The following is a 25637-nucleotide window of genomic DNA, read 5'->3' as shown; positions in this document are numbered from 1 at the left end:
ATTACTCCTGGCGGTGCTTGGGGGACCATATGGGATGCCGGGGATCGAACCCGGGTCGGCCGCGTGCAAGGCAAACGCCCTACCCGCTGTGCTATCACTCCTGCCCCGAAAACTAAAATTCTTAATGCCATCGGTTCCTATGATGTGGTATGGTTTTAGTGTAGAGTGTTAAGTTGTGCCCATGAGAACAGAATGAGCATTGGTATGAGTGGTCTAATTTCTATGTTGTCACTCAACCATTGATTAAATTTTAAAAATTATTTAGCCTCCCTATAACTCAGTTTCCTCATTGATGCAAATTTGAATAATGGTATATAATTGTCTTTGCTCTAAAAATCCTGAGCCAGGTAATTTTCAAATCAAAACCTATTCCTGAGAGACAAAAATAATAGTAAATTCTTCAGCTTAGTGAACAGTCACAGAGGAAATTTTGTCCTTTTCTCTTGCTGATTCTTTGATGCTCTCTCTCTAAAGAAGGTGGTAGTAGGTGATGGTGGTGGTAAGAGGTGATGGTGGTGGTAACGCCAGCAGCAACAGGCGCAGTGATAGCATTTGGGTTCACTTGTTTTTGTAAGTACTTTTATCACCATTGCTTCATATTTTTAAAAATTCATCTTGAGTGGAACAGGTCTCATACTTTTGAACATTTTTTATAGATAAAAATGTGTAAGGAGACTTCTGAACACGGGGCATATTCAGAGCTGCTGCAGCGGCAGAAGGCAACGATGATTGAGAATAACAAACTGACAGGAAAGATCAGTGAATTGGAGCAAATGGTAGCCGAACTGAAGAAACAAAAGTCTCAGATAGAGGAAGAACTTCCCAAGGTCAGAGAGGCTGCAGAAAATGAGTTGAGAAAGCAGCAGAGAAATGTTGAAGATATTGCTCTGCAGAAAACCAGGGCTGAAAGTGAAGCCAGGCAATACCGCTGGGAGCTTGAGACCATCGTGAGAGAGAAGGAAGCTGCAGAACGAGAGCTGGAGCGGGTGAGGAAGCTCACATCGGACGCCGAAGCGAGAAGAGCAGCTGTGGAAGAAAACCTGCGGAATTTCCGGAACCAGATAGAGGAGAGCACTCTGACGAGAAGGACACTGGAAGATCATCTTAAACGAAAAGATTCAAGCCTGAACGACTTGGAGCAGCAGAAAAAGAAATTAATGGATGAATTAAGAAGGAAGCGAGACAATGAAGAAGAACTCTTAAAGCTGGTAAAGAAGATGGAAAAAGACCTAACCTTTCAGAAACAAATAGCGGAGGAGCAGTTGAAGGAAAAACAGAAGATTGAGTTGGAAGCCAGGAGGAAAATCACAGAACTTCAGTATTCCTGTCGAGAAAATCCACTGTCCACGTGTTTAGCCCCACAGACCACGTCATGCAGAGGAACAGATCTGCAGACGGATCTTGATAAACAGAAAGCAGAAGAACTCAAACAGCAGGTTGACGAGCTCACCATTGCCAACCGAAAGGCTGAAAAGGACATGAGAGAACTGAAGTATGAACTCAATGCCCTCCAGCTCGAAAAAACTTCATCGGAGGAAAAGGCTCGTTTGCTAAAAGAAAAATTAGATGAAACAAACAATACGCTCAGGTGCCTCAAGTTAGAGTTAGAAAGGAAAGATCAGGCAGAGGAAGGATATTCCCAGCAGCTAAGAGAACTGAATTGGCAGTTGAACCAAACCACGAATAAAGCCGAAGAAGTCATGCAAGAAGCCAATGATCTTAAGAAGATAAAGCATAGTTACGAGGTAGAATTAGAATCTCTTCAGCAGGAGAAAGGGAAACTGCAAAGGGAAGTAGACAGGATCACAAGGACTCATGCGATCACGGAGAGGAATATTCAGCACTTAAATTCACAAGTTCATTCTTTCCAGAATGAGAAGGAAGCTTCTAATGAAAGAATGTTACTCTGCCAGAGAAAGTCAGACCATCTTAAAGAACAGTTTGAGAAAAGCCAGGCACAGTTACTTCAGAATATTCAAGCTGAGAAAGAAAATAACGACAAAATCAAAAGGCTTAATGAAGAGTTGGAGAAAAGTAATGCATGCGCAGAAATCCTGAAACAAAAAGTAGATGACCTTACTAGACAGAATAATGAAACCAAATTAATGATGCAGAGAATTCAGGCAGAATCGGCCAATGTCGTTTTAGAGAAACAAGCTATCCAGCAAAGATGCGAAACACTGAAGATTCAGGCAGATGGTTTTAAAGACCAGTTACGTAACACAAACGAACACTTGCACAAACAGACAAAAACAGAACAGGATTACCATAGAAAAATTAAATGCCTCGAAGATGATCTAGCCAGAAGTCAAAATTTAGTAAGTGAATTTAAGCAAAAGTGTGACCAGCAGAATATTATTATTCGGAACACAGAGAAAGAGGTTAGAAATCTTAGTGCTGAGCTAAATGCTTCCAAAGAGGAAAAGCGACGAGGTGAGCAGAAAGCGCAGCTACAGCAAGCTCAAGTACAGGAGCTAAATAACAAGTTGAAAAAGGTCCAAGATGAACTCCACTTGAAGACCATCGAGGAGCAGATGACCCACAGAAAGATGGTTCAGTTTCAGGAAGAATCTGAGAAATTCAAACGTTCGGCAGAGGAATTTCGGAAAAAGATGGAGAAGCTCATGGACTCCAAAGCTGTTACTGAAAATGACATTTCCTGCATTAAGCTCGACTTTGTGTCTCTTCAGCGAGAAAACTGCAGAGCCCAAGAGAATGCTAAACTCTACAAAACGAACATCGAAGAACTTGAGAGGCAACTTCGCCAGTACCGTGAGCAGATGCAGCAGGGGCAGAACATGGAGGCCCATCATTACCAGAAATGTCTGAAGCTTGAGAATGAGCTTTTAGCTCAGAAGCGGGAAGTTGAAACCCTGAAGCACAAAATGGATCAACAGATGAAAGAGCATGAACATCAATTAGCTTTGCTCCAGCGTGAAATCCAAAGAAAGAATGCAGGTAAAGACTGTACCTTCAAGCCAGAGTTTGATACAGCCGTGAAGGAGTGTCAGAACTCTTGTGAGTTCTCCTCTCGGAGCACAGGACCACTTCACTCAGCGACTACGTCTTCTCTGCTGAGATGGACGCAAGAGCCACAGCAATCACAAGAAAAATGGTCACATCTGGTTGTTGAACAGAGACCAAAGGAGGTTCAGTTCTGGCAACCGGGATTGTCACGGGAGAAGGAGAAAAGCCAGCAATGTTACTCTGAGTATTTTTCTCAAACAAGCACTGAACTCCAGATAACTTTTGATGAGGCCAGCCCTATGACAAGATTGTCAGGGATAGAGAAGATAAGAGATCAAGCGCCATACAGTTCTAGACTACCTATTTGCTATCCGAATGACAAATGCGAAATGAACCTGGTGAAGCTTTTGGCACCACTAGAGGTATATTCTCAGACCTTATCTGCCGTCTAATGTCAGTTTTCTACTTTTGTTTCCTTTCTGTGCTAGAACAATTTCTTTAAAATATTGTCAAATGTCATTGGCATTGTAGAGTCTTATCAGAAAACAGTATTGTCTTTTTCTAGTGATTTACTTAAAACTTTACTACAAATTATTATTCCCTAAAAACTTCATCTTAAACATAGATTTTTAATGATTATAGTGTTATATTGCTGACATTGTCTTTTGGACAAAACATGATCATAGAAAAAACTGGGAAAAAAGCAAAAAAGTAACATTTTTACACTCACAATGTTTCATCTGTTATTTGAGAACATATCAGCTTCACATTGTAATTATTATCTAAAGAAAATTTTGATTCTCAAATTAATTCTGCCTGTTCATCAATCCTCCTTGCCTTAAATGTTTTCCCCTTGAGGCTGGAGTTTCAGTAAAGTGGGTAGGGCATTTGCCTTGCACATGGCTGACCCGGCTTTGATCCCATCCCACACAGGATGCACCGCCAGGAGTAATTCCTGAGTTCAGAGCCAGAGGTAACCCCCCCAAAAAGCAAATAAATAAATAAATAAATAAATAAATAAATAATCTCCCCCTCTCTTCTTTGTTATACTGGGTATCATACTTGGCTTTAGAATGAGTAAATTAGCCTGATGTTTTTTCGATAACTTTTAACATCTTATAAATTCCTGTTACAGATAGCTAAGAACAAACAGTATGATATGCGTACAGAAGTCACGACATTAAAACAAGAAAAGAATCCAGTGCCCAGTGCTGAAGAATGGATGCTTAAAGGTTGCAGAACAACCAGTGGAGTCAATTGTGACTTTCTAAAGAAAGACTTAGAACCACAGTCCTTGCAGAATGGTGATAGTGATGATGCTTGTTTGGTCAGGGATGATGAATTTCAATTCCAAGGACTCCGACGCTCTGTGACAGCCCGACAGTTGGTTGAAGCTAGGCTTCTGGACATGAAAACAATCGAGCAGCTGCGACTTGGTCTGAAGACTGTTGAAGAAGTTCAAAAAACACTTAGCAAGTTTTTGACAAAAGCCACCTCAATTGCAGGGCTTTATCTAGAATCCACAAAAGAAAAGATTTCGTTCACCTCCGCAGCCAACAAAATCATAATCGATAAAATGATGGCTCTCGCATTTTTAGAAGCCCAGGCTGCAACAGGCTTTATAATTGATCCTATGTCAGGTCAGACATACACAGTTGATGACGCCATCCTTAAAGGAATTATCGACCCGGAATTCAAAACTAGGCTCCTGGAAGCGGAGAAGGCAGCTCTGGGGTATCCATGTTCTTCTAAGACATTGTCCGTGTTTCAAGCTATGGAGAGTAGAATGCTTGATAGGCAGAAGGGCAAACATATCTTGGAGGCCCAGATTGCCACGGGGGGTGTCATTGATCCTGTGAGAGGCATTCGGGTGCCTCCAGAAATGGCTCTGCAGCAAGGGTTGTTAAACACCGCTATCCTGCAGTTTTTACACGAGCCCTCCAGCAACACAAGAGTTTTTCCTAATCCCAATAACAAGCAAGCTCTGTACTACTCAGAATTATTGCGAATGTGTGTGTTTGATGTCGATTGCCAGTGCTTTCTGTTTCCACTGGGAGAGAGGAACATTTCCAATCTCAATGTAGCGAAAACACATAGGATCTCTGTGGTAGATATTAAAACAGGAGCAGAACTGACCGCCTTTGAGGCCTTCCAGAGAAACCTGATTGAGAAAAGTATGTACCTTGAGCTCTCAGGGCAGCAGTATCAGTGGAAGGAGGCCACTTTCTTTGAATCTTACGGGCAGCCTTCCCATGTGCTGGCTGATAGTAAAACAGGGCTGCAGTTCAGTATTGATGAGGCTACAGAGCAGGGAACGCTTGACCAGTCCTTGCTCAAAAAATATCAAGATGGCCTGATCACACTTACAGAACTTGCTGATTCTCTCCTGAGCCGGTTAACTCCCAAAAAAGATTTGCATAGCCCTATTGCTGGGTATTGGCTGACAGCCAGCGGGGAAAGGATCTCTGTTCTCAAGGCCTCCCGGAGAAATTTGGTGGATCGGATTACTGCCCTCCGATGCCTGGAAGCCCAAGTCAGTACTGGAGGGATCATCGATCCTCTTACTGGGAAAAAGTACCGCGTGGCTGAAGCTTTGCACAGGGGCCTCGTTGATGAGGGCTTTGCCCAGCAACTTCGCCAGTGCGAGCTAGTTATCACGGGCCTCAGCCATCCGGTGACTAACAAAGCCATGTCTGTGGTAGAAGCTGTGAATGCAAATATCATAAGTAAGGAAATGGGAATCCGATGCTTGGAATTCCAGTACTTGACGGGAGGGTTGATAGAGCCCCAGGTTCAGTCCCGGTTGTCCTTAGAAGAGGCTCTCCAAGTGGGTGTCATTGACGTCTCCATTGCTACAGAACTCAAGGATCAAAAATCATACGCCAGAGATATAATATGTTCCCAAACAAAAAGAAAACTGACGTATAAAGAAGCCTTAGAACAAGCAGACTTCGATTTCTACACAGGACTAAAGCTGTTAGAAGTGTCCGAACCCTGGATGACAGGAATTTCTAGCCTCTACTATTCTTCATAATAGGATGTGCATAGGAAACTTTGCAATAAAGGAGACACAGTGGATCCCATGATCTGCCCAGAGCATGGAATCAGTTAAACAGACATGCTAGTTATCATGTCACACACTTGAACACAGTTTCTTTTGAGCTAGAAATACTTGACTGCTCAAAAGAGAAAGTTTTCAAAATTGAAATAATAAATGATTTATTGCTCTTAATAATGGAGAGAAATTTTTTCAATCATTTATTCATACTAAACATTTTTCCTACAATATGGGTTACGCTTGATACGACACCAGCAAGTTCACAATAGCTATTCTTCACACTGAACAGGTCTTGATTCACTGGATTGAGCAAGCGTTATGTTAGCAATCCATTTATTAAATGGCCCTGCACTAATTTTTTGAGCACTTCAAAAAGCACCCTGAAATCAAAGATATAAAATTGTTCCCACAACTGTGATCCTGCAGTGTGTCAGGTTATCCTAGGGGGAGAAAAAAAGTTTTCTAAAATCTCTATGTAGTAGCCTTCTTTCCATATTAAACACGTGCCATGATCTCCTATTTCTAATTAAAACTACAATTAGAAGTAGCTTTGTGTGCCACTACAAGTGCTTTTTTATGTGTCAGAGGAGAAAGAGTTTTCTTCTTTCTTTGTATTTTTTTATATGTATGCAGTGTTTATTTTTTTCAGCTTCCTGGTGGTATTCTTCTGGATTATCTAGTACTCTTCAAAACAATGGTCATTGTAATGCTAATGCAAAGGCAGTAGTTTAAAGGCCTCCTAGTGCTTCATGAATAAAATTGCATTCATTTGGTTTGTTATATTGTAAAGATCAGCTGGGGGGTTAGACTGGCTGATCACTAAAGAATGCATCTCACAGCTTCCTGTACTACTCAAACCTTTGGCAAGTCTATCTGCTACATGATATGGTAAACATGGATAATTAAATGAATAAAGTATCTCAGTAACTTGTGTGATGAATTTTTACATTCATGTTTTCTGTGAAGGGTTAGTTTAATCGCTCACTGAATTATACCTCTTTTTTAACCAATCACATCTATTAGAAGTCACTGGAAGAAGAAAAGAAAGAACATGTTGAAAAAGCCAAAGAATTACAGAAATGGGTATCAAATATCAGCAAGACTCTGAAAGATGGAGAGAAGGCTGGGAAATCTCCCTTCTCTAAGCAAAAGGTACTCCCGCTCATTGAGGTTCTAGTTAGTAACAGTGGATAGAATTTACGGAGCTGGTACAGTCCCACCTACGAAAATGCTTAATTCTTAATTTGTGTTCATTTTCATGGGCAATTATAAAAAGCATCAGAGAAATTAAGTAACTTGCTCAAGGAATCAGTTAAGATTTCAGAGCCTGGCCATTACACACTAGTCTCAGTAAACTGCTTTTCCTAATAGATGTGCCTCTTTGGGCAGACGTTGAGAATTACATAATAGCATGGAGAGTAAATCCAGGCACCCAGGTCACAAAAACAGGTGGTCTCATTCTCCTCAATATAAGTAAATTTCAGAGTGACAGTACATCCATTTACGATATCAACATTTATTAGGGGCTGGATTAAGCTCACACTTTTCTGTATCTTTTCAGTTTCATAAAAATGTATTTACTAATCAGCGATTCTAGATTGTTTCCTCAGTGAATTTTTTTCTTATTTGTTTTCTTTGGGTCACACCTGATGATTCACAGGGGTTACTCCTGGCTCTACATTCAGGAATTACTCCTGGTGGTGCCAGGGGACCATATGGGATGCTGGGAATCGAACCCGGGTCAGCCGTATGCAAGGCAAACACCCTACCTGCCATGCTATCGCTCCAGTCCCTCCTCAGTGAATTTTTTTAAAAAATCTTTTAAATTACAAAAAATTTAAAAATAAAACACTAAATTGGTTTTTTTTTAAATTGAAACAGTGTCATTTCCTAGCATATGAGTTTTAGGTGTGCACATTTATGAGCCAACATCTGAACCAGAAGCCTAATTCCAGCCATTCTCACCTTGGTTCTTGGTCCTGTGAGGCTATTGTCTGTCCCTCAGTTACTTGGCATTGGTTGAATAGATGCATCTTGTGAGATATTAGAGCTCCATGGTAGCTGATGAAGTGCCACACTTAGGAGTTTGGGTAGTTAATATTTAAATTCCAGAGTTGCTATAGCTGGTGATAGTAATAAAATTTCTGCTGCATCAAAAAAAATATGTATATATATGTATAGTCCACTAGGTTAAATAGCATTTTTCTCTCATCACACCTTTCCTGCACTGCCCTTCTGCCTTTTCCTGCCTGTTGGAAATTGCAGTGGTGTCATTTTCTACCATTAGCTGTAGGAAGCTGTCATTAGCTGCTTCTAGCTGTGCATCACTTCTCAGTTGTCAATAGCTGAAATACATATTATTGACAATTAAAGGGGGGGAGAAACTTCAGTCTTGTTTAATTTTGCCTAGGATGTGATGCATTGTACCTTATCTGGTGTTCCTCTGGAAATAGAATTTTTGATACTAGAATTTTTGTTCAGTTAAGAAAAAAAGACAACTCATAATCTTGCACACTGTCTTATATTGTTTGGAAGAAATAAGTTGTAAAGCAAATGCACTAGGTGTTATAGAATTATTCTTCAAAATACTTATATAAACATAATTTAGAATATCTCTCCCCTTTTTCTTTATCAAATGGGAGAACTAATATAGGGACATAACTTCAGCAAAGATTACCTGGGAGAAAAAGACTTAGAGAAATAAATATAAATTATATGACCCTTGGTGTCTTTTTATTTTGTAGTTTTATGTTTTCAAAAATGTTTCTGGACCTTTTATAAGACCAAGTAGGAACAGAAGAGTGGATCAGTTCTTTAACATTTAATTTTTATTGTATTTGAGGTAGCAGGTTGCTATAGTACTAGTGCTTGTGGTATATACAAAGTTACCGGACCTCACCACCACCAAATTGCCAAAGACTCTCCATCATGATGCCACTGTCCTTACACCATTTTATGCCTAATGCCTATTTCTGTCCCATCCCTCAACTCCCTTCTCTAATGGCGAGGTAACCTCAGATAGTCTTGTTAGTTTAGTGCAGCTCATGTCCTAAATTATAAACCTCTAATAATACTTGATGGTCTCTGTCAAAAAGAAATTTAGGGTAATTTGATGTAGACGATGTGTCTTACCAAAATCAACATGGCAGTGTGTATAGTTACAAAAATAAAGACTTTAAAATGATTCTAAGGGGCTGGATCAATAACACAGTGGGTAGGGCATTTACTTTGCAGGTGGCCGACCTGGGTTCGATTCCTATCATCCCATATGATCCCCTGAGCACCGCCAGGAGTAATTCCTGAGTGCAGAGCCAGGAGTAATCCCTGTGTGTCACCGGGTGTGACCCAAAAAGAAAAAAAAAATCTAAGTAGAAGATGAGGGGAGGGAACTCAACTTTTCCTTTTATCAGTCTATTATTTTATCTACTTAAAAGAAATGCAATGAATATTTGAAATAAAGTACTCATAAAATACATTAATAATTTAAGAGAAAGTAATATATACATATATATCATGTACTATATGCATATAATACATTAAGAAGCATTAAAATCTTTTTCCCCCCTCAAACACGCTTTATTCTTCTGAATGTCACAGACTTTTGTGAGCATCTTAGTATAATTTAATCTTGACCTTTGATCTCAGGCCCGGAGGATCACATTTCCCCCATATTCTCAAAAGAGGCTCTGAATCCAGAAACTTGGGTGAAAGTACTTTTTTAGTGTAATACTCCATATTCAGATATCTTTTTGAGTCATGAATTCAAAGGAGAGCACTGGGCCAGTCCTGACACTCTGGCCTCTTGGGATGATAGGATAGACCCTCAGCATGATTGACTGGGAGAATGTAAGAATTGGATAATGCTGTGGTATTATAATTTTTTAGTAAAAGTAATGGCATTATTATTACATTAAGTGGCTTTCTTTAACCATGCATTCCAAATAAAGTGCTCTTCTTGTTCTCGCCTCGAAAGAGATAATGATCATTGGTTTTGTTGGGGACTTGGACTCCCCAGAAAAGAAAACTATCCTTTGGGTCATAAATTGCACTTATTTAAATTTTAAGAATTACTTTGTCTAGTGTTTCGGAGGGGAGAGTTTGATGCGTTTTCTTTACCTTGCAGATTTCCAGTGAGGAAATATCAGCTAAGAAAGAACAGTTTTCTGAAGCACTTCAAACCATGCAGCTGTTTTTGGCTAAACATGGAGATAAGTATGTTGATCTTTAGAACTGTTTTATTTGGAGAATGGGTAGATTCATTTATCAATGCAAAGATGTTAAGTCTTCACTGAAATATTAAAAGTGGAACTCAATCACAAGTTTACTTATTGGTATAAAGTTATATACTTTGCAATTCATTGTTTACTTTCAATATTTGCCCAGACTCTGAAATGTTCCTATTCTCCCTATAGGTTGCTAATTAAAAAAACAAAAACAAAAAACATTTTCAGAGAGATTAAGAGTCTCTAGCTAGTGAGTGGTAAAGTCTGTAAGCCAATTCTAAGACTTAGACTTTGAAAGTATGTGTGACTATTTTCTTATTTTTTTATAGCTGATAACTATGGCTAACTGATTTCTCTCATTTAAGTTCTACTTGAAGCACCAAAATTTACTTCTGCTATTTTCTCAGAGAAGGAATATATTATTTTTTTTGTTTTTAATTTTATTGAATCACCATGAGATAGTTGCAAGCTTTCATGTCTGAGTTACAATCACACAGTGATCAAACACTCATCCCTCCACCAGTGCACATTCCCCATCACCAACATCCCCAGTACACCCCCACTCTCCCTGGCAGACAATAAGGAATCTATTCTTAATTCCTCTTTGGTTATGCCCTTTAGGTTTGTTCCAGAATAATATTGTGTTGTACTTTAGAGAATCACATATGCCTCGTAATTGCATCTCTGTTAATCTTTCAGTTTACATAAATTTCACCTTGAATTGTACTATCCTCTTTCCATATTGGAGATTACAGTTGAACTTTTCCTCTGTCATTTGATAGGGAGTATTATTTTAAAAAACTGTATATGCAGAAGAGCTGCTGGTTGATAAATGAGTTTTCTTCCTTACTCCAGTCCTTTTCTCAGGCAAGGGAAGAATTGATAGATGATCCGTAATTTTCACACATGATCAGTCTACGACAAGCAATATGTATATGAGGCTATATTTAATTTTATGCTGATCTGTTTATTGAGAAAAGTAGTTCTGCTTTATAATGCCATTGAGCCTAATGAATCATCTTTATCACTTGCATTACTTTGACTTTCTGTATATTTTAGAATGACAGATGAAGAAAGAAATGAATTGGAAAAACAAGTGAAAAGTCTTCAAGAAAGTTATAATTTATTCTTCAGTGAGTCTCTGAAACAGCTCCAAGAACCACAGACTTTAGGAGATAGAAAGGTAGAGGAGAAGGTAATGTAATTTATTTAAAACATGAAACTATTACGAGACTTTTAATTTTATCCCAAAGTTACATATTTCAATATAAATTAATGGTTTTGAATTGTTTACATGGAGAAAGTCTGAGTGAAGTTTGTTTAAATATTTGGAGTGTTTATATAATTTTACAGCATTTATATATTTTTACACTTGCTATCATCAGTTTCTGTGGCATCTTAACTGCGCCTTGCATGGTTAAAGAAGAATCATTCATTTTCTAACTCTTCTCTTGAAAGCCTTTCTTCTACTGCTATTAGTTATTTTATTGTACAGATATAATGTTATAAGATGGCCTCTCTAAAGGTGACATTAGAGTGTTATGGACTTTGTTTTGATATTCAGCCATATTCCTGGGTTTAAATAATTCTAGGTCATATGTTACAGTGTGGATACCCTGGCATCTATCTTAAAATACAACAGAAATCACTGTAAATTCGGCCCATCTTTAAACTTTTAAAACCTGACAAACATAGTAAGAATAATCAATATTCAATACAGTATTCAACATTCAAAAGGTTATCTTTGTATTCACTATGCTTAATTCCTAGAATACTTGACATACAATTTGTTGGAGGCATGTAATGAGTTTTCTGGTTCTTTAGTCTTTGATTCTTTGTGAAGAAGTTTGTATGCTGTAAACATCAATGGCATGGGGTTTGATATCTTTCTCACATCAGTAGACTAATCTCACCCAATTGCAGAAAGCATGATTCGCCTTCTAAGTATGTGTCCTATTTTTCTCACTATCATCATTTACTCTGTTGTGTCCTCACTAACCTTGTTAATGTGCACAATATCAAGTTTTCGATTCACAGATGCATGTTGTTTTCAAAGCTTTATCACATCCTGTGCTGTTGAATAGATCACTGACATAGATCACTTGTGCCTTTGAGCTGCCTAACATTCACAGTATTGCTGCATCTGGGTAAGTAAGAGGATTTTTTATGTTGAAGTGCATTATTTTTTTCAAAAAACATACTACATTTTATAGATTATGGCCAACTCTCATATCAGAGACTAACTGAGAATTCTGTTTGCCTTTCAGCTGGATAAAGTGATCGCAGGCACCATCGATCAGGCCACTGGAGAAGTCCTTCCAGTTTTTCAGGCAGTTTTAAGAGGCCTCATTGACTATGACACAGGAATCAGGCTGCTTGAGACACAGCTAATGGTTTATGGTATCATTTCACCAGAATTAAGAAAATGTTTTGGCCTCAAAGATGCTGAAAGTCTCGGCCTTATTGATGATCAAGTTCTATGCCAACTCAAAGAACTCAGTAAAACAAAGGAGCTAATTTCTGCTGTGTCATCGACCACAGTTCCAGTGCTCGATGCTCTGGCTCAAGGGGTGATATCAGAATCCATGGCCATCAGAGTTCTTGAGATACTGATTTCCACAGACTTTCTAGTTATTCCAACCACAGGAGAACGGTTGACCCTCCAGAAGGCCTTCCAACAGAACTTGGTTTCCTCAACATTATTTTCTAAAGTCCTGGAAAGGCAAAATATGTGCAAAGATCTTATTGATCCCTGCACCTCTGAAAAAGTGTCATTAACTGATATCATGCAGAGAAGTATTTTGCAGGAAGGCACTGGGATGCGTCTTCTTCCTGTGAGACCACAAGAAGGCGGCAGAATAACATTAAAATGTGGAAGGAGTATAAGCATCTTACGGGCAGCTCATGAGGGTCTCATCGACCGTGAAACCATGCTTAGGTTATTAGGTGCACAGCTGCTTTCTGGAGGTCTTATCGGTTGCAACACTGATCAAAGAATGACTGTTGAAGAAGCTATGGCAGAAGGGGTGATTGACAGAGATACTGCTAACAGTATCCTCACGTATCAGGTCCAAACAGGTGGCATTATGCACTCAAATCCGGCTAAACGTTTAACAGTGGATGAAGCTGTGCAGTGTGATTTGATAACTTCCAGCAGTGCTCTTTTGGTACTCGAGGCTCAGCGAGGCTACGTTGGACTCATTTGGCCTCACTCTGGTGAAATATTTCCTGCATCATCTTCCTTGCAGCAGGACTTGCTTACAAATGAATTGGCATACAAAATTCTGAATGGCAGGCAGAAGATTGCTGCTCTTTATATTCCAGAAACTTCTCAAGTCATTGGTTTAGATGCCGCGAAGCAGCTTGGAATTATAGATAGTAACACTGCCTCAATTTTAAAAAGTGTAACCCTTCCTGATAAGATGCCAGATGTGGGAGATTTAGAAGCTTGCAAAAATTCCAAAAGATGGCTGTCCTTTTGTAAATTCCAGCCATCTACTGTTCATGATTATAGGCAACAGGAGGATATCTTAGATGGAGAAGATTTGGTGGCAACTGAGAGCTCAGAACAAACTAAAAAACTCTTTCTGTCTTATTTGATGATAAATAGCTATATGGATGCAAACACAGGACAAAGGCTTTTGATGTATGATGGGGACTTGAGTGAGGCAATTAGTATGCTACTAGAAGACTGTAATGTAGAGCATGATGAAGACATACTCCAAAAAGACTCTCTTGATGTCTTAAGACTCCCAGGTGGATTTCTGAGTAATTCTCCAAGCAAAGAAAAGGAAGAACCTATAGCTTCACCAACTAGTTTTGATAAAATTCATTGCAAAGAACCTAAGCAAAAAGAAATCCCTGAAAATAGAAACCATGGCACAGATGAAGACTTTCATGAAGGGGAAACTAATGTTTTCAATAGTAAATTTGATCAGTCAAAAAAGGTGTCAAATGTAAAAGGAATTGAACATGAAATTGAGACTTTATCTAGTGTATGTGTTCCCAATTCTGTATCACATTTAATACAGCCTGAACGTGCAGAAGGTAACATGTTTAAACAAGACTCTGAACACCTTCAAAAAAACTGGGAAAGCCAAAGACAAGTTGAAACAGATGAACATTCAGATGAATGTTATCGCACTGAAAATGTTAAAAACTTTGCCAGTGATTTGACAGAAAATCATATTGCAAAATCAAAAACTAGTAGAATATGCGATTTGGTTAAAACAGACAATAAAGATGATGTAAAGAAGGATTTGACTATGTTTAATTATTCTCCAAGGTTAAGTGCCTTATTAAGTCATGATAAATTGAATTACCAGGGGAGTTTTAGTGCTGAAGTCAGCACAGAAGAAAATGGAAATAAATGTGAAGATGCTGCATTGCCAGTCAGTAACCAGACTATCAGTGACCAAAACATGTTACGGGGTCAATGCACGGGAGAAACTTTTCAAGATCATTTCCTGGGAATTGCAGCTATTAACATCAGTTTACAGGAAGAACACTTTGATCAAGAACCTTTATGTATTAATTGTAGTGATTCTCAAGCACAATATCATAATAAGTTGATCGCGGGTAGCTATGATGAAGATGAAAAAATGCATGCTGTTTCTCAGCAGAAATCTGAGGACAAGCTAAATGAATCCAGTATGAAGACTGACTCCCATGCCATGACTTCAGGGAGTGATACTGATCATGTCATCAGTGCTTCTTGTGCTTCTGGTGTGCCATTACCTGAAGAGACTGCCAGTGCTGGTGACTATGAAACATCATTACTGGACACACAGCAGAGTGACACAGAAACAGACACTGGTAGTGATGATGACTTTTATGACACGCCCTTGTTTGAAGATGATGGTCATGACAGTCTGCAACCTGGAGACTATAAAACACAGCAGGCAGAAAGTGATGAGGCTGCTCCTTGCGGTGCTGGTTCCCAAGATGTTTCAAAAGAGGATGATAATTCTGTTGCTACCAAGAAGGAAGTAGTTGATCGGTCAGGTCTGAGGGAGAGAGCACAGTCTCTTCAGAATCTTGTCCCAGCTAGTGAGTCCACTGACTTGGACTCTGGTGGAAGAATGCACTTAAATTTAGGTGACTCATGCAACATGAATGAGCAACCGGTAGAAACTATATTAGGTGGAAAAACTACAAATAACCATGAAGGGGATAAGTCTGACTCATTGACTGATTATAGATTTGTTGAAAGAAAAGAGCGCTTCAGTGCCTTGTTCGATGATGACACCGGCTGTTGGAGAGAGAGTAGGAAAGAGTGTTTAACTGGGCAAGAATTAAATTCTGATTCTAAATATTTAGATTCTGTGCAGAATGAAGACAGTTGTTGGGATTATAATTGTGACAGTAATGATCAGGATGATGATGATGATGATGATGATGATGATGATGGTGATGACGAAAGAGGGAATTATGAGAGAGGGAATTATGAGAACAAACAGTCCGTGTGTCATAATAAGGATGAAGATGGGGATGTTAAACTCTGTGCCGAAGTCATAAATGTAAAGGAAAACAGTCATGACAACCAAAATATTAATAAAATGTTTCTTCTGGATAAGATGCCGAAGTGTAGCTCCTTAGAAAAACAGCCTGACTCAACTAGTGAAAGTACTTTAGTTACAGAAAGAAGCAACGCTTCAGAAGATGCAACTGAGGTAGTTGGGAAAACTGAAAAATATCTATTGAATAATGAGATGGTTCCTAAAGGTACATTGCTGCCTGTCACTAAAGATGCTGGTTCAGAAAACACCCTTCAGCCTGTAGGGTTTGTCCATAATACTACTGTAAGCTCAACTTCCAGAAAGGATAACGATTCTGTGAATATACAGAATAAGTTGACTCAAAACCCAAAATCCACTGATTCTGTGAAAGGTGCAGATCAATATTTTGAGAATGAGATGCCTCAAGTTAATTCATCTTTTAACAGAAGCATGAGTTCTGAGCCCCACTTAGTACGAAAATCTACTGAGGATAGCCACTTGTCATCCATAGCCTTTGTAACTGACAAAGATCATCCAGAAAATCAAAGGGATGTCATTCAGAAAGATCACCAAAATAATATACTAAGAGAAGATAGCGCTTCAATTCATGCTAAGTGCTCAGGAGAAGGAGCAGAGCATATAGAAGGTCTAGTAGACAATGAATATCTCAAGCATGTGCCTTGTAACTCTGTAAAGGACTATCTTGATTCAGTTAACAGCCAAGCCGCTTTTCCACCAAGTGAAGAAGATACTCAGAATGGAAGCCTTGAAAGAGCAATTGAAACTTTTAAAGTTGAACCAAAAAATCTACCAGAAATGGTTAGTGTAAGTCCTCTTCGGTTTGAGAATCTTGAAAGAGTATTTGACTCATCGGTTTCTAAAGAGATCAGTGATGGATTTACTTCAGACACTGTACCATCGAAAGGGAATACAAGTGTGAAGAAAGGGTCACCGGATGGTGAGTGTGGAAAGAGGCTTGATCTGTGCGCTAATGTAGGACATGATACTGAATCTAGGAAAACAAAAGATGTCCTAAAAACAAATGAAGATATCTCAAGTTCTATTCTAGTCGAGCCCCCTCCCATGCAAGAATACTTAAAATTAGGAATTAATGCAGAAAATAAGGCAGCTTCCATACAAGGAAACACACATAGAAGTGAGGGGGAACAAAGGAATGATCTTTTAAATGTAGAAAGCATCTTAGAGGGAGGAGTAGAAATTCCAGGAAAAAGTGAATGTGCACCTTCAATTTTACCTCTTAAAAATACGGAAGGCCATGGGGAAAATACTGATTTTGTGTCAGCCAAACTCTGTACAAATGAAATAAGGAATGGCCACTCCAATAACACTTTAAGCACTAATGATTCTTATTTAGAAATTAATAACAAAAAGGGAGGGATTGAACTGCAGCCACAAAAAGAACAAACTTTATCTCCTAACCTGCAAGGAAAGGGAGAGACTCAGCTTCCTGAATTGTATGAGGTTGTGGGTGAGAATGGAAATGAGAGTTTGAAAAGTCCATTGAAAGAAGGCATTACCAGTCCTCAAGAGGTGGGAGAGCCTTTATCCTGTGCAGACACAAAAGCACTCCTGCAGAATTTAATGAAGAGAATTAGTACATCACAGTCAGCAAGTGAAGCATCAAGTGGGTCCAGCGACTCAAAACTCACTGATGCTTCTGGAACTTGTGACATGAATAACTTACCAATACTGAAGGCAGAAAGTAGAGATGATCCATTGTGTATGGAAAATCTTAGATCTGAGCTTCTGCTTGATCTACTGAAGCAAAATCAGCAGAGCCAAAAAATCACAGAAACATTTGAATTGATGAAGGAGCTCACTCAGATAGATTATGGTCTTGAGAAAAGGGGTATTACATCCCAAGGACTTCCCCTACAACTGGAAACTATTTTCTACAAGCTGCTTGCGGATAGATACTCCGAGAAAGTAGAACACATTGGAGAATTGAAGGAAACATCATCCATTTTGGAGACAAAAGATGCAAAACCGTACATTCTTGATGATCTTAAAAACAGAGAAGGAAACTCATGTGCCAAGAATGTACAAAATGCTGATGAAATTCAACTAGAAAATTCTACTGTGTGTGCATCAGCATTGCCACGAGATGAGAAATTTGAGGAACTATGCAGGGATTTCCCGGACCAGGTGGAATATATTTCCAAGTCCAAAGATCCGACTCCTGGAAATAACTCCACGGAACCGGTAAGTGAATTGGTCACATTTATAGCTAACAGAGGCATAGGACATTTGGGAATAATTCTACATATATGCTTAATAATTGCACAATAACATTGAATTAAAATATCCAAATTTGTGTTTAGTTCTCCAGTGAGTTGCAGCAGTGCTTACAGTACACATCAAAAATGAATGAGTATTTGGTTTTGCTTCAAGATATGAAGCCTCCCATAGACAACCCGGAAACTCTGGATAATAATCTTGAAGATTTGAAGAATCAACTTAAACACCTAGAGGTAAGAATCGTCTGCTGCCTTAAGCGTGGTCCTTTATTCTTGTGTTTTGATTATTTTATGTGCTTTTATTCCCCCTTTGCCTTCCTTTCCCTCCACCTGCTACCTTCCTCTTCATCCCTTCCCCTTCTTCCATCCCCTTCTTTTCTCCTCATCCCTACATTTCTCTCCCCATCTGTATCCTTCTCCCTTTTCTCCTTTCTCTTTTACTCTTTCCCTTTTACTCTCTTTTCCCGATACCTCTCCTTTCCTGCCTTTCCTTTCTTCTTCTTCCTTTCTTTCCTGTCTTCTCCCTTCCCTTCCCTTCCTTCCATTTGCATTCCCTCCTCTACCCTTTTCTTCTCCTCCCTCCCTCTACTCTTCTTCCTCCCCCATTGTGACTGGGGGCTCACACCATACTTGTTTCTGGTGCTCACACACAGGGCTCCAGTGCCCCTGGAGGTTCTCACTCTTTAGTTCTGGTACTTGCACAAGTGCTCACCAGGGGCCACGCTCTTTTCGTTGGGGCACTCTCGCACATTCTGACCCTAGTGGGCACTGTAATCTCTGGATGCTGGAGGTCGCCCTCATGGCCATGGTGCTCATACCTCTTCAGTCCTGGTGTTCAGCAGGGCTCACGCATTTTAGTTGTGGTGCTCACATACACCTGTGTGGGGTTGCGTGCCAGAGAACACATGCTCTGCTTGAATGCTCGGGTCCCTCCCTGTTGGGCTGCAAGGACTCGGTGCATGTGGGCAGCGCTGGGGGTCAGATTCACAGCCTCCCTTGGGCAGGTAAAGCAAGGCATTGCTGCCACTCAGCCTATCCAGGGCTCCTGGTCGATTTTCTTCCTAAATATATCTGGAGTTCTTATTTGTTCATTTGTTGTTTTTTTTTTTTTGTTTGTTTTTTTAAGATGTTTGAATTGGGATTGGCTCCAATTGCTGTTCTTTTGAAAAAAGACATGAAGTTGGTAGAAGATTTTTTGAAGTCTCTCCCCCGAGACTTCCCTAAAGAACATCTCGAGGAACTGAATCTAAGCCACCAGAGTTTACAGATGGCCTTCTCTTCCCTCAGCAGCGCGGCTTCAGAAAAAAGGAAACACATTATGGTTGCAATTGACTCTGAAACGGTAGGTGTCCGAATATTTAATACTTGCTTGGATGTGGAGTTCTGAAGAAAATGTGCTTAGTTAAAAATTTAGTCACAAGCTCAAGTATTTTACTTCCAGATTATTGAGCCTCTTCCTGTTGATATTTAAATAGTATGAATTTGAAATTTGGGAAAAGACAAAAATAAACACGCGATCTTATTTCCTAGTCTAAATTAGCAATCACCCATGAAGAATTTCTGCATAAACTCGAGTCATTCTCCCATTGGATATCAGCGAAGAGCAAATCTGTGAAGGATATGGAGTCTATAAGTGTTCAAGACACTGAAGGTGTAAAGAAAAATTTGGATTTTCTCAAGGCAAGTACCAAAATTGGCAGAGTATTTATACATACATACTTTGTACAACAAGTGTTTAGAAAACACATGCTTTCTCTAAGATGTAAAAGATTTCCTTTCTTTATGCAATGTTTCCTCATAATTGATAGCACTGTAGCACTGTAGCACTGTCTTCCCGTTGTTCATCGATTTGCTTGAGCAGACACTGGTAACGTCTTCATTGTGAGACTTGTGACAGTTTTTGGCATATCAAATATGCCACGGGTAACGTGCCAGGCTCTGCTGTGTGGGCGGGATACTCTCGGTAGCTTGCCGGGCTCTTCTAGAGGGACGGAGGAATTGAACCCGGGTCAGCCGCATGCAAGGCAAATGCCCTACCCGCTGTGCTATCGCTCCTGTCTGCCTTCATAATTGATAACTGAAGTAATTCCAGTTTTAGAGGATCTCATTCTGATGCTATGACTTATCAAATTCTTGCCACCACTGACATCTTAAGATTTATATTTATCTACTTTTATGTATTAGCCAGATATAAAATAATGTAGTCTTGTATCATAAAATTAGTAATATTTTAGTCATATTTATATTATAGTCTTTTGCCTAAAAGACTGTATTTTATATATTTTGCCATATTCCTGGACACATCATCATAAACAGAAATATATATATATATATATATATATATATATATATATATATATATATATATGCCTCTTGGAGAGCCCAGCAAGCTGCTACCAAGAGTATCCCACCCACACGGAAAAGCCTGGCAAGCTCCCTGTGGCGTATTCGATATGCCAAATACAGTAACAATAACAGGTCTCATTCCCCTGACCCTGAAAAGAGCTTCCAATCATTAAACGAGTAAGGAGAGGCTGCTAAAATCTCAGGGCTGGGACAAATGGAGACGTTACTGGTGCCTGCTCGAGTAAATCGATGATCAATGGGATGACAGTGATACAGCGATTTATAATATAAATGTCAAATTATATATAGTCATATGTCACTTTTCCTGCCCTTCCCCCTCCTGTTAATTTATTGATTGTGATGAGTAATAGATGCCTAGTAATAGGCTTGACTTCTATGGGAGTCAAACTGTGAAATTTTTGCCCATTTATGTTTCATATTCCCTGTAGTCTCATTTGTAGTTCTATGGATATTGTAATTAGTTGTAACTAGTTTTTTAATGTTGATATTTCCCTTCAGTGGATCTTCCCCTTTGGTTGGAGTTCCATTGGGAGTGTGATGTGGCAGCCAAGATTAAAATATTCCTAGAGGGATTATCTTTTCATAGACTCGAAGCTATCATAGTAATTACATAATTTCATAATGGACATTTATTAATAGATGATGAGTAGGTTTTCATCTAAATGAATAATGAAAGTATGTCAATAAAAATTTGAGTCTCTTGGAGGCTGGAGTGATAGTACAGTAGGTAGGGCATTTGCCTTGCACACAGCCGACCCAGGTTTGATCCCCAGCACCCCGTGTGGTCCCTGAGTATGCCAGGAGTGATTTCTGAGCACAGATCCAGGAATAAGTCCTGAGCACCACTGGGTGTAGCTCTCCCCCCAGAAAATTTAGTCCCCATATAAGCAGCATATTTTATAATTTTAATACATTTTTATTGATATAACATGACATTATATTATGTTTTATGTATGCAAAAGAAGGACAGTTTTAAACACTGTCCTTAAACATATTAATGTCACATCATTAATATGAGCTTTGTATCATGGCATAACTTCTTATTGGTAACCTGCACTGTTTTGTTCACAGAATGTGCTAAAGAACCTTGGACACACCAAAGTGCAGCTGGAGACGACGGCCTTCGATGTGCAGTTCTTCATTTCTGAATGTGCACAAGATCTGTCTCCTGGCCAGAGCAAGCAGCTACTGAGGCTCTTAAATTCAACCCAGAAATGTTTTCTTGATGTGCAGGAATCAGTGTCTACCCAGGTGGCACATTTAGAAACTCAGTTACAGCTAGAACAAGATCTTGATGACCAGAAGGTTTGTAGATAACTGCAAATTATGGCATGGCAGGGAAGGTTTTTCTGGAAAGGCAATTGATAGAATATAACATACAATTGAGAGATCCTTTCATGCATAGCGATGTTTCCCATGATAAGGCTATATAATTAGTAGATTTTAGTGTTGACTTCCTACAACTGTTTTCAGCTAAAAATCCTAATTTCAAGGAGTAGGAAATATAGATGCACTCAGAAATTTTAAGGTATTGATTGACAAACAAATATGTAAGGGGGTTAGGGTATCTTGTTCCTTTGGGAGGTGGTACAACATGAGTTTATACAACTGAGTTTATATTCCCGCTGAACTTAATCTCTCTGTAGTCTGGGCTAGACACTACCATTTCCTCATTAGTGAATTAGAAATAATACAGGGGTGCTGAATAATGCCTGGTAGTTTTGAGCACTGAAGAATGGGAGAATGAAATCAAATACTTAACATTTTTGCCTAGCATGTATTAGAATCTTAGTAAGCATGGTATCTTGCTAGAAAATGAATAATTAGTGTTTTTGTAACAGAAAAATGAAAGATTCAAGCAATTAGTATTGAGTTATTTTTCTATGAAGCATGAAAATTAATTTAGATTTATATTGGTATTATTAAGGCAGTATATTTATAGATGATAGTATAAATGCAATTAAATAGAAAGTGTGACATCAGTATTAACGCGCGTAAGTGGCAATGAAATTACCGAGTGTTAAGTGGCAATGAAAAAAAAAAAAGTAAATTTTTACTTAGAAATTGACTAAGTAAAAATATTACAGTTCTCTTTTATCATTTCTTGAAGCAACTAGGCCTTGTCTCTAGCATGATGACCTTTATTCATAATGTCAAATATGTTAACAGACAAATCACTACTAACTTCTGTTTTGATATCCTTTTGCAGAATTAATTGTGTGTGTCGCAGGTTTCAAGAGCTTAAGGAAATGGAATGTTTCCTCCTGTGGGTCAGAAGTTTCATCTCTCGCATAGATGCATGGCCAGTATTCTGTTGAGCTGTTTCATCTAAACATGATCACTTTTTCCTTGTGTATGAGACATGCTCTTTGTTTCTGTCTTCTCGCTCAGTCTGTACCCCACTGCTATCATGTTTACAGCATACAGAAAAAAAGCTTGTGTAGAGGAAACTTGCAAACTGTGTTCTAGTGGGCAATGACTACAGTAAGGCGTTTGCAATCCTCACGCACTTAATATGCTTTGGGTTTTCTCTACTCAAGACGGTGGTAGCGAGACAGCAGGAGTACAAGGAGAAGCTCCAAGGGATATGTGATCTCCTCACCCAGACAGAAAACCGGCTGATTGGTCACCAAGAAGCCTTTGTGATTGGAGATGGCACAACTGAGTTAAAGAAGTACCAGTCCAAGCAAGAGGTAGGAGCTGGTAGGACCCATCGGTGGGTCTGAGTTGCTGTAACTTTGGCAACTCTTCAGCAGTTGAAGTAGCAATTGTCTTAACTTTCCCCACAAAGACTTCCCTAGATTTCTCCAAGCCTGGGCTCTAAGCTTTTCTATACTTGTCAGATTCTCAACTATAAGGAGGAAGGTCATTTTCTTGACTATTTTTAGGTGAAATACTTTAGAGGAAGTTAAAAGGATATTTGGTATGGGTTTGTGTGATGTATTAAAGTTTGGATCCATGCAGGCTGGAGTGGTAGTGCAACGGGTAGATCGATTGCCTTGCATGCAGCCAACCTGGTTCAATTTCTAGCATCTCATCTGGTCCCCTGAGCACCGCCAGGAGTAATTCCTGAGTGCATGAGCCAGGAGCAACCCTTGTGCATCGCTGGCTGTGACCCAAAAAGCAAAACAAATAATAATAAAATAAAATAAAATTTGGATACATGAAGGCCAACTCCCTCGGAAATTGTAATCATTTGGGGTTCTTTTTTCCTTTTCAGCTTTCTTTTATTCCTTTTATCTCTCTTAAGTAGTAGTTATTATTTTTTTTATGCCACTCCACCTGTGCTTAGGACTTTCTCCTGGCTCAGTGCTCAGGAACCACTCCTGGTGGGGCTCAGGGGACATTATTCGATGCTGAAGATTGAGTTTTGATTGTCTGTGTGCAAGACAAGCTCCCTACCTACTTGATGTAGTATCTCTTTACCCCCACATACATAATTTTTTTTTTTTGCTGGTCAAGACTTCAACTTACGCTAAACATTGGGCTTTACATACCAGCTCATTTAGCATGTTGAATATCATTTTCCAGTTCACACTTGTTAGGTTCTCCACTGCTCACCCATTCTTTTAGAATTGCTGCTGAGGAGTAATTAAGTTGTCATCTAGTAAGACTTTTTTTCTCTTCTGTTAAAAGGAATTACAGAAAGACATGAAAGGAAGTGCACAGGCATTGGCAGAAATAGTGAAAAACACAGAGAAATTCTTGAAAGAGAATGATGGAATATTGTCTACAGAAGACAAGGCTTTGATTGAACAGAAACTTAATGAAGCAAAGTCAAAGTGTGAACAGCTTAATTTGAAGGCAGAAGAGTCAAAAAAGGAGCTGGATAAAGTTGTGACGACAGCAATCAAGGAAGAAACTGAAAAGGTCCTTATTCAAACCTGGTACACTATTGCTTGGTTAAAACTGATACGCATAATGTCTGCTTGATTTAGTAGATGATATCAGGTGGTAATAATCAGTGATTAGCTCTAGGGACTATAATTCTAGATGTCCAGGCACGTAATTGACTAAATACCAGAGAAAGCTTTGCTTAACCTTTTAAGAAAATTTCAGTGGCATCGTGAGATTTACAGCTTGGAAATGTGTGAAAACTCATCTAGTTAAAAAAATTGGAATATAATTTTAAGAACTTTGAGAGCTCTCAAAGTAACTGCCTGTTGGTGGGACTAAGGTTCTAAGGTTTAATTTCATTGCTTTTGTTTCTCCCTTTGTGCCAGCAAGTGAGTATCCTCTGATTTTAAAAGAAACATTTAGTTACTTTTGAATGCCTTAAACTAGTATCTCAGAGAGCTCTCATGTAGCCAACCCAAAGCTGGGTGGATCCTGGACGCTTCATTTGGTCCCCCAGGCAGTACCAGAAGTATTCCCTGAGCTCAGAGCCACATGTAAGCCCTGAGGGCAACCAAAGGAGTAGTAACAGGAAATCAAAAAGACTAAGTCCCTCAGCCTCTATTCAGCTCTGGTGAACTTTTCTTGTCCAGGCTGCCGCTGTGAAGCAGCTAGAAGAGAGCAAAACCAAAATAGAGAAGCTTCTGGACTGGCTGTCGAATGTTGAGGAAGACGCGGGAAAGGCAGGGCTAACCCAGAAGCGGGTCATCGAGCAGAATGGCACTCATTTTCAAGACGGTGATGGCAAGTCTGAGATTGGAGAAGAGGATGAAGTTAATGGGAACCTGCTGGAGACGGACGTCGTCGACGGGGTTCTTGAGAGCCCCGAGGAGAATCTGAACCAGCAATACCAGAAAGTTAAGGTGTGTTATTTTAAATATCATGCATTTGATGGCAATGACCATAGGGTGCAGTCCCTAGAGTGAAGTTCCTTTTATAGGCCCATTATTGTATTTTTTGGGGGAAGGGAATAGGCCCATTATTTCACACACACATATGCATGTGTGTGCTATATAAATATATATATATACATATATATGTGTTATATAAATATACTTAAGATATATAAACATACATATAAACAAGCATGGCTGTGGCTGGGTTCCGGAGGTCCTCAACTGTCGAGGCTCTGCTGGGGCGGGGAGAGGGAAACACAACCTGTCCCCTTCGAGGAGCCCTAGTGAAGACATCCAGGTGCAGGGCAAGAAACTGTGTCACTCTCTTCCGGGAGTTTGGTTTTATGATCTCTGGATGTTGGCCATTGATGGGGTTACATGGCGCTGGGGCCAGTCTCTGGGAGTAACTGCCTAGCTATTGGAAAATGGGGATCTGGGTGGAAGAGGCCCAGTCCCGATCTGAGCAGCCTTGGAGA

At 39.4% G+C, this 25637-nt stretch overlaps 1 protein-coding gene across 10 annotated transcripts in view; it reads left to right on the top strand.

Annotated features, from left to right (window-relative positions):
• DST (dystonin) overlaps nucleotides 1-25637 on the top strand; it is a 558535-nt gene that overhangs the window by 397663 nt on the left and 135235 nt on the right. For 6 of the 10 annotated variants that reach the window (XM_004605867.3, XM_055134251.1, XM_055134252.1 and 3 more), the window contains 6 exons: nucleotides 7049-7177; nucleotides 10149-10237; nucleotides 11308-11443; nucleotides 22912-23064; nucleotides 24008-24241; nucleotides 24859-25128. In XM_004605867.3, the coding sequence (XP_004605924.2) occupies nucleotides 7049-7177; nucleotides 10149-10237; nucleotides 11308-11443; nucleotides 22912-23064; nucleotides 24008-24241; nucleotides 24859-25128 (1011 nt within the window). Of the gene's footprint in view, nucleotides 1-7048; nucleotides 7178-10148; nucleotides 10238-11307; nucleotides 11444-12515; nucleotides 17970-18088; nucleotides 18239-19130; nucleotides 19347-19534; nucleotides 19685-21442; nucleotides 21677-22911; nucleotides 23065-24007; nucleotides 24242-24858; nucleotides 25129-25637 lie in introns of all 10 variants that reach the window. The other 4 variants (XM_055134257.1, XM_055134255.1, XM_055134256.1 and 1 more) reach the window with 1 other exon arrangement.

The sequence above is a fragment of the Sorex araneus genome, chromosome 4 (assembly GCF_027595985.1).
Source record: "Sorex araneus isolate mSorAra2 chromosome 4, mSorAra2.pri, whole genome shotgun sequence".
Classification (NCBI taxonomy): domain Eukaryota; kingdom Metazoa; phylum Chordata; class Mammalia; order Eulipotyphla; family Soricidae; genus Sorex; species Sorex araneus.
Note: the sequence above shows the minus strand (reverse complement) of the source record. Positions and strands in the feature narration are given on the sequence as shown.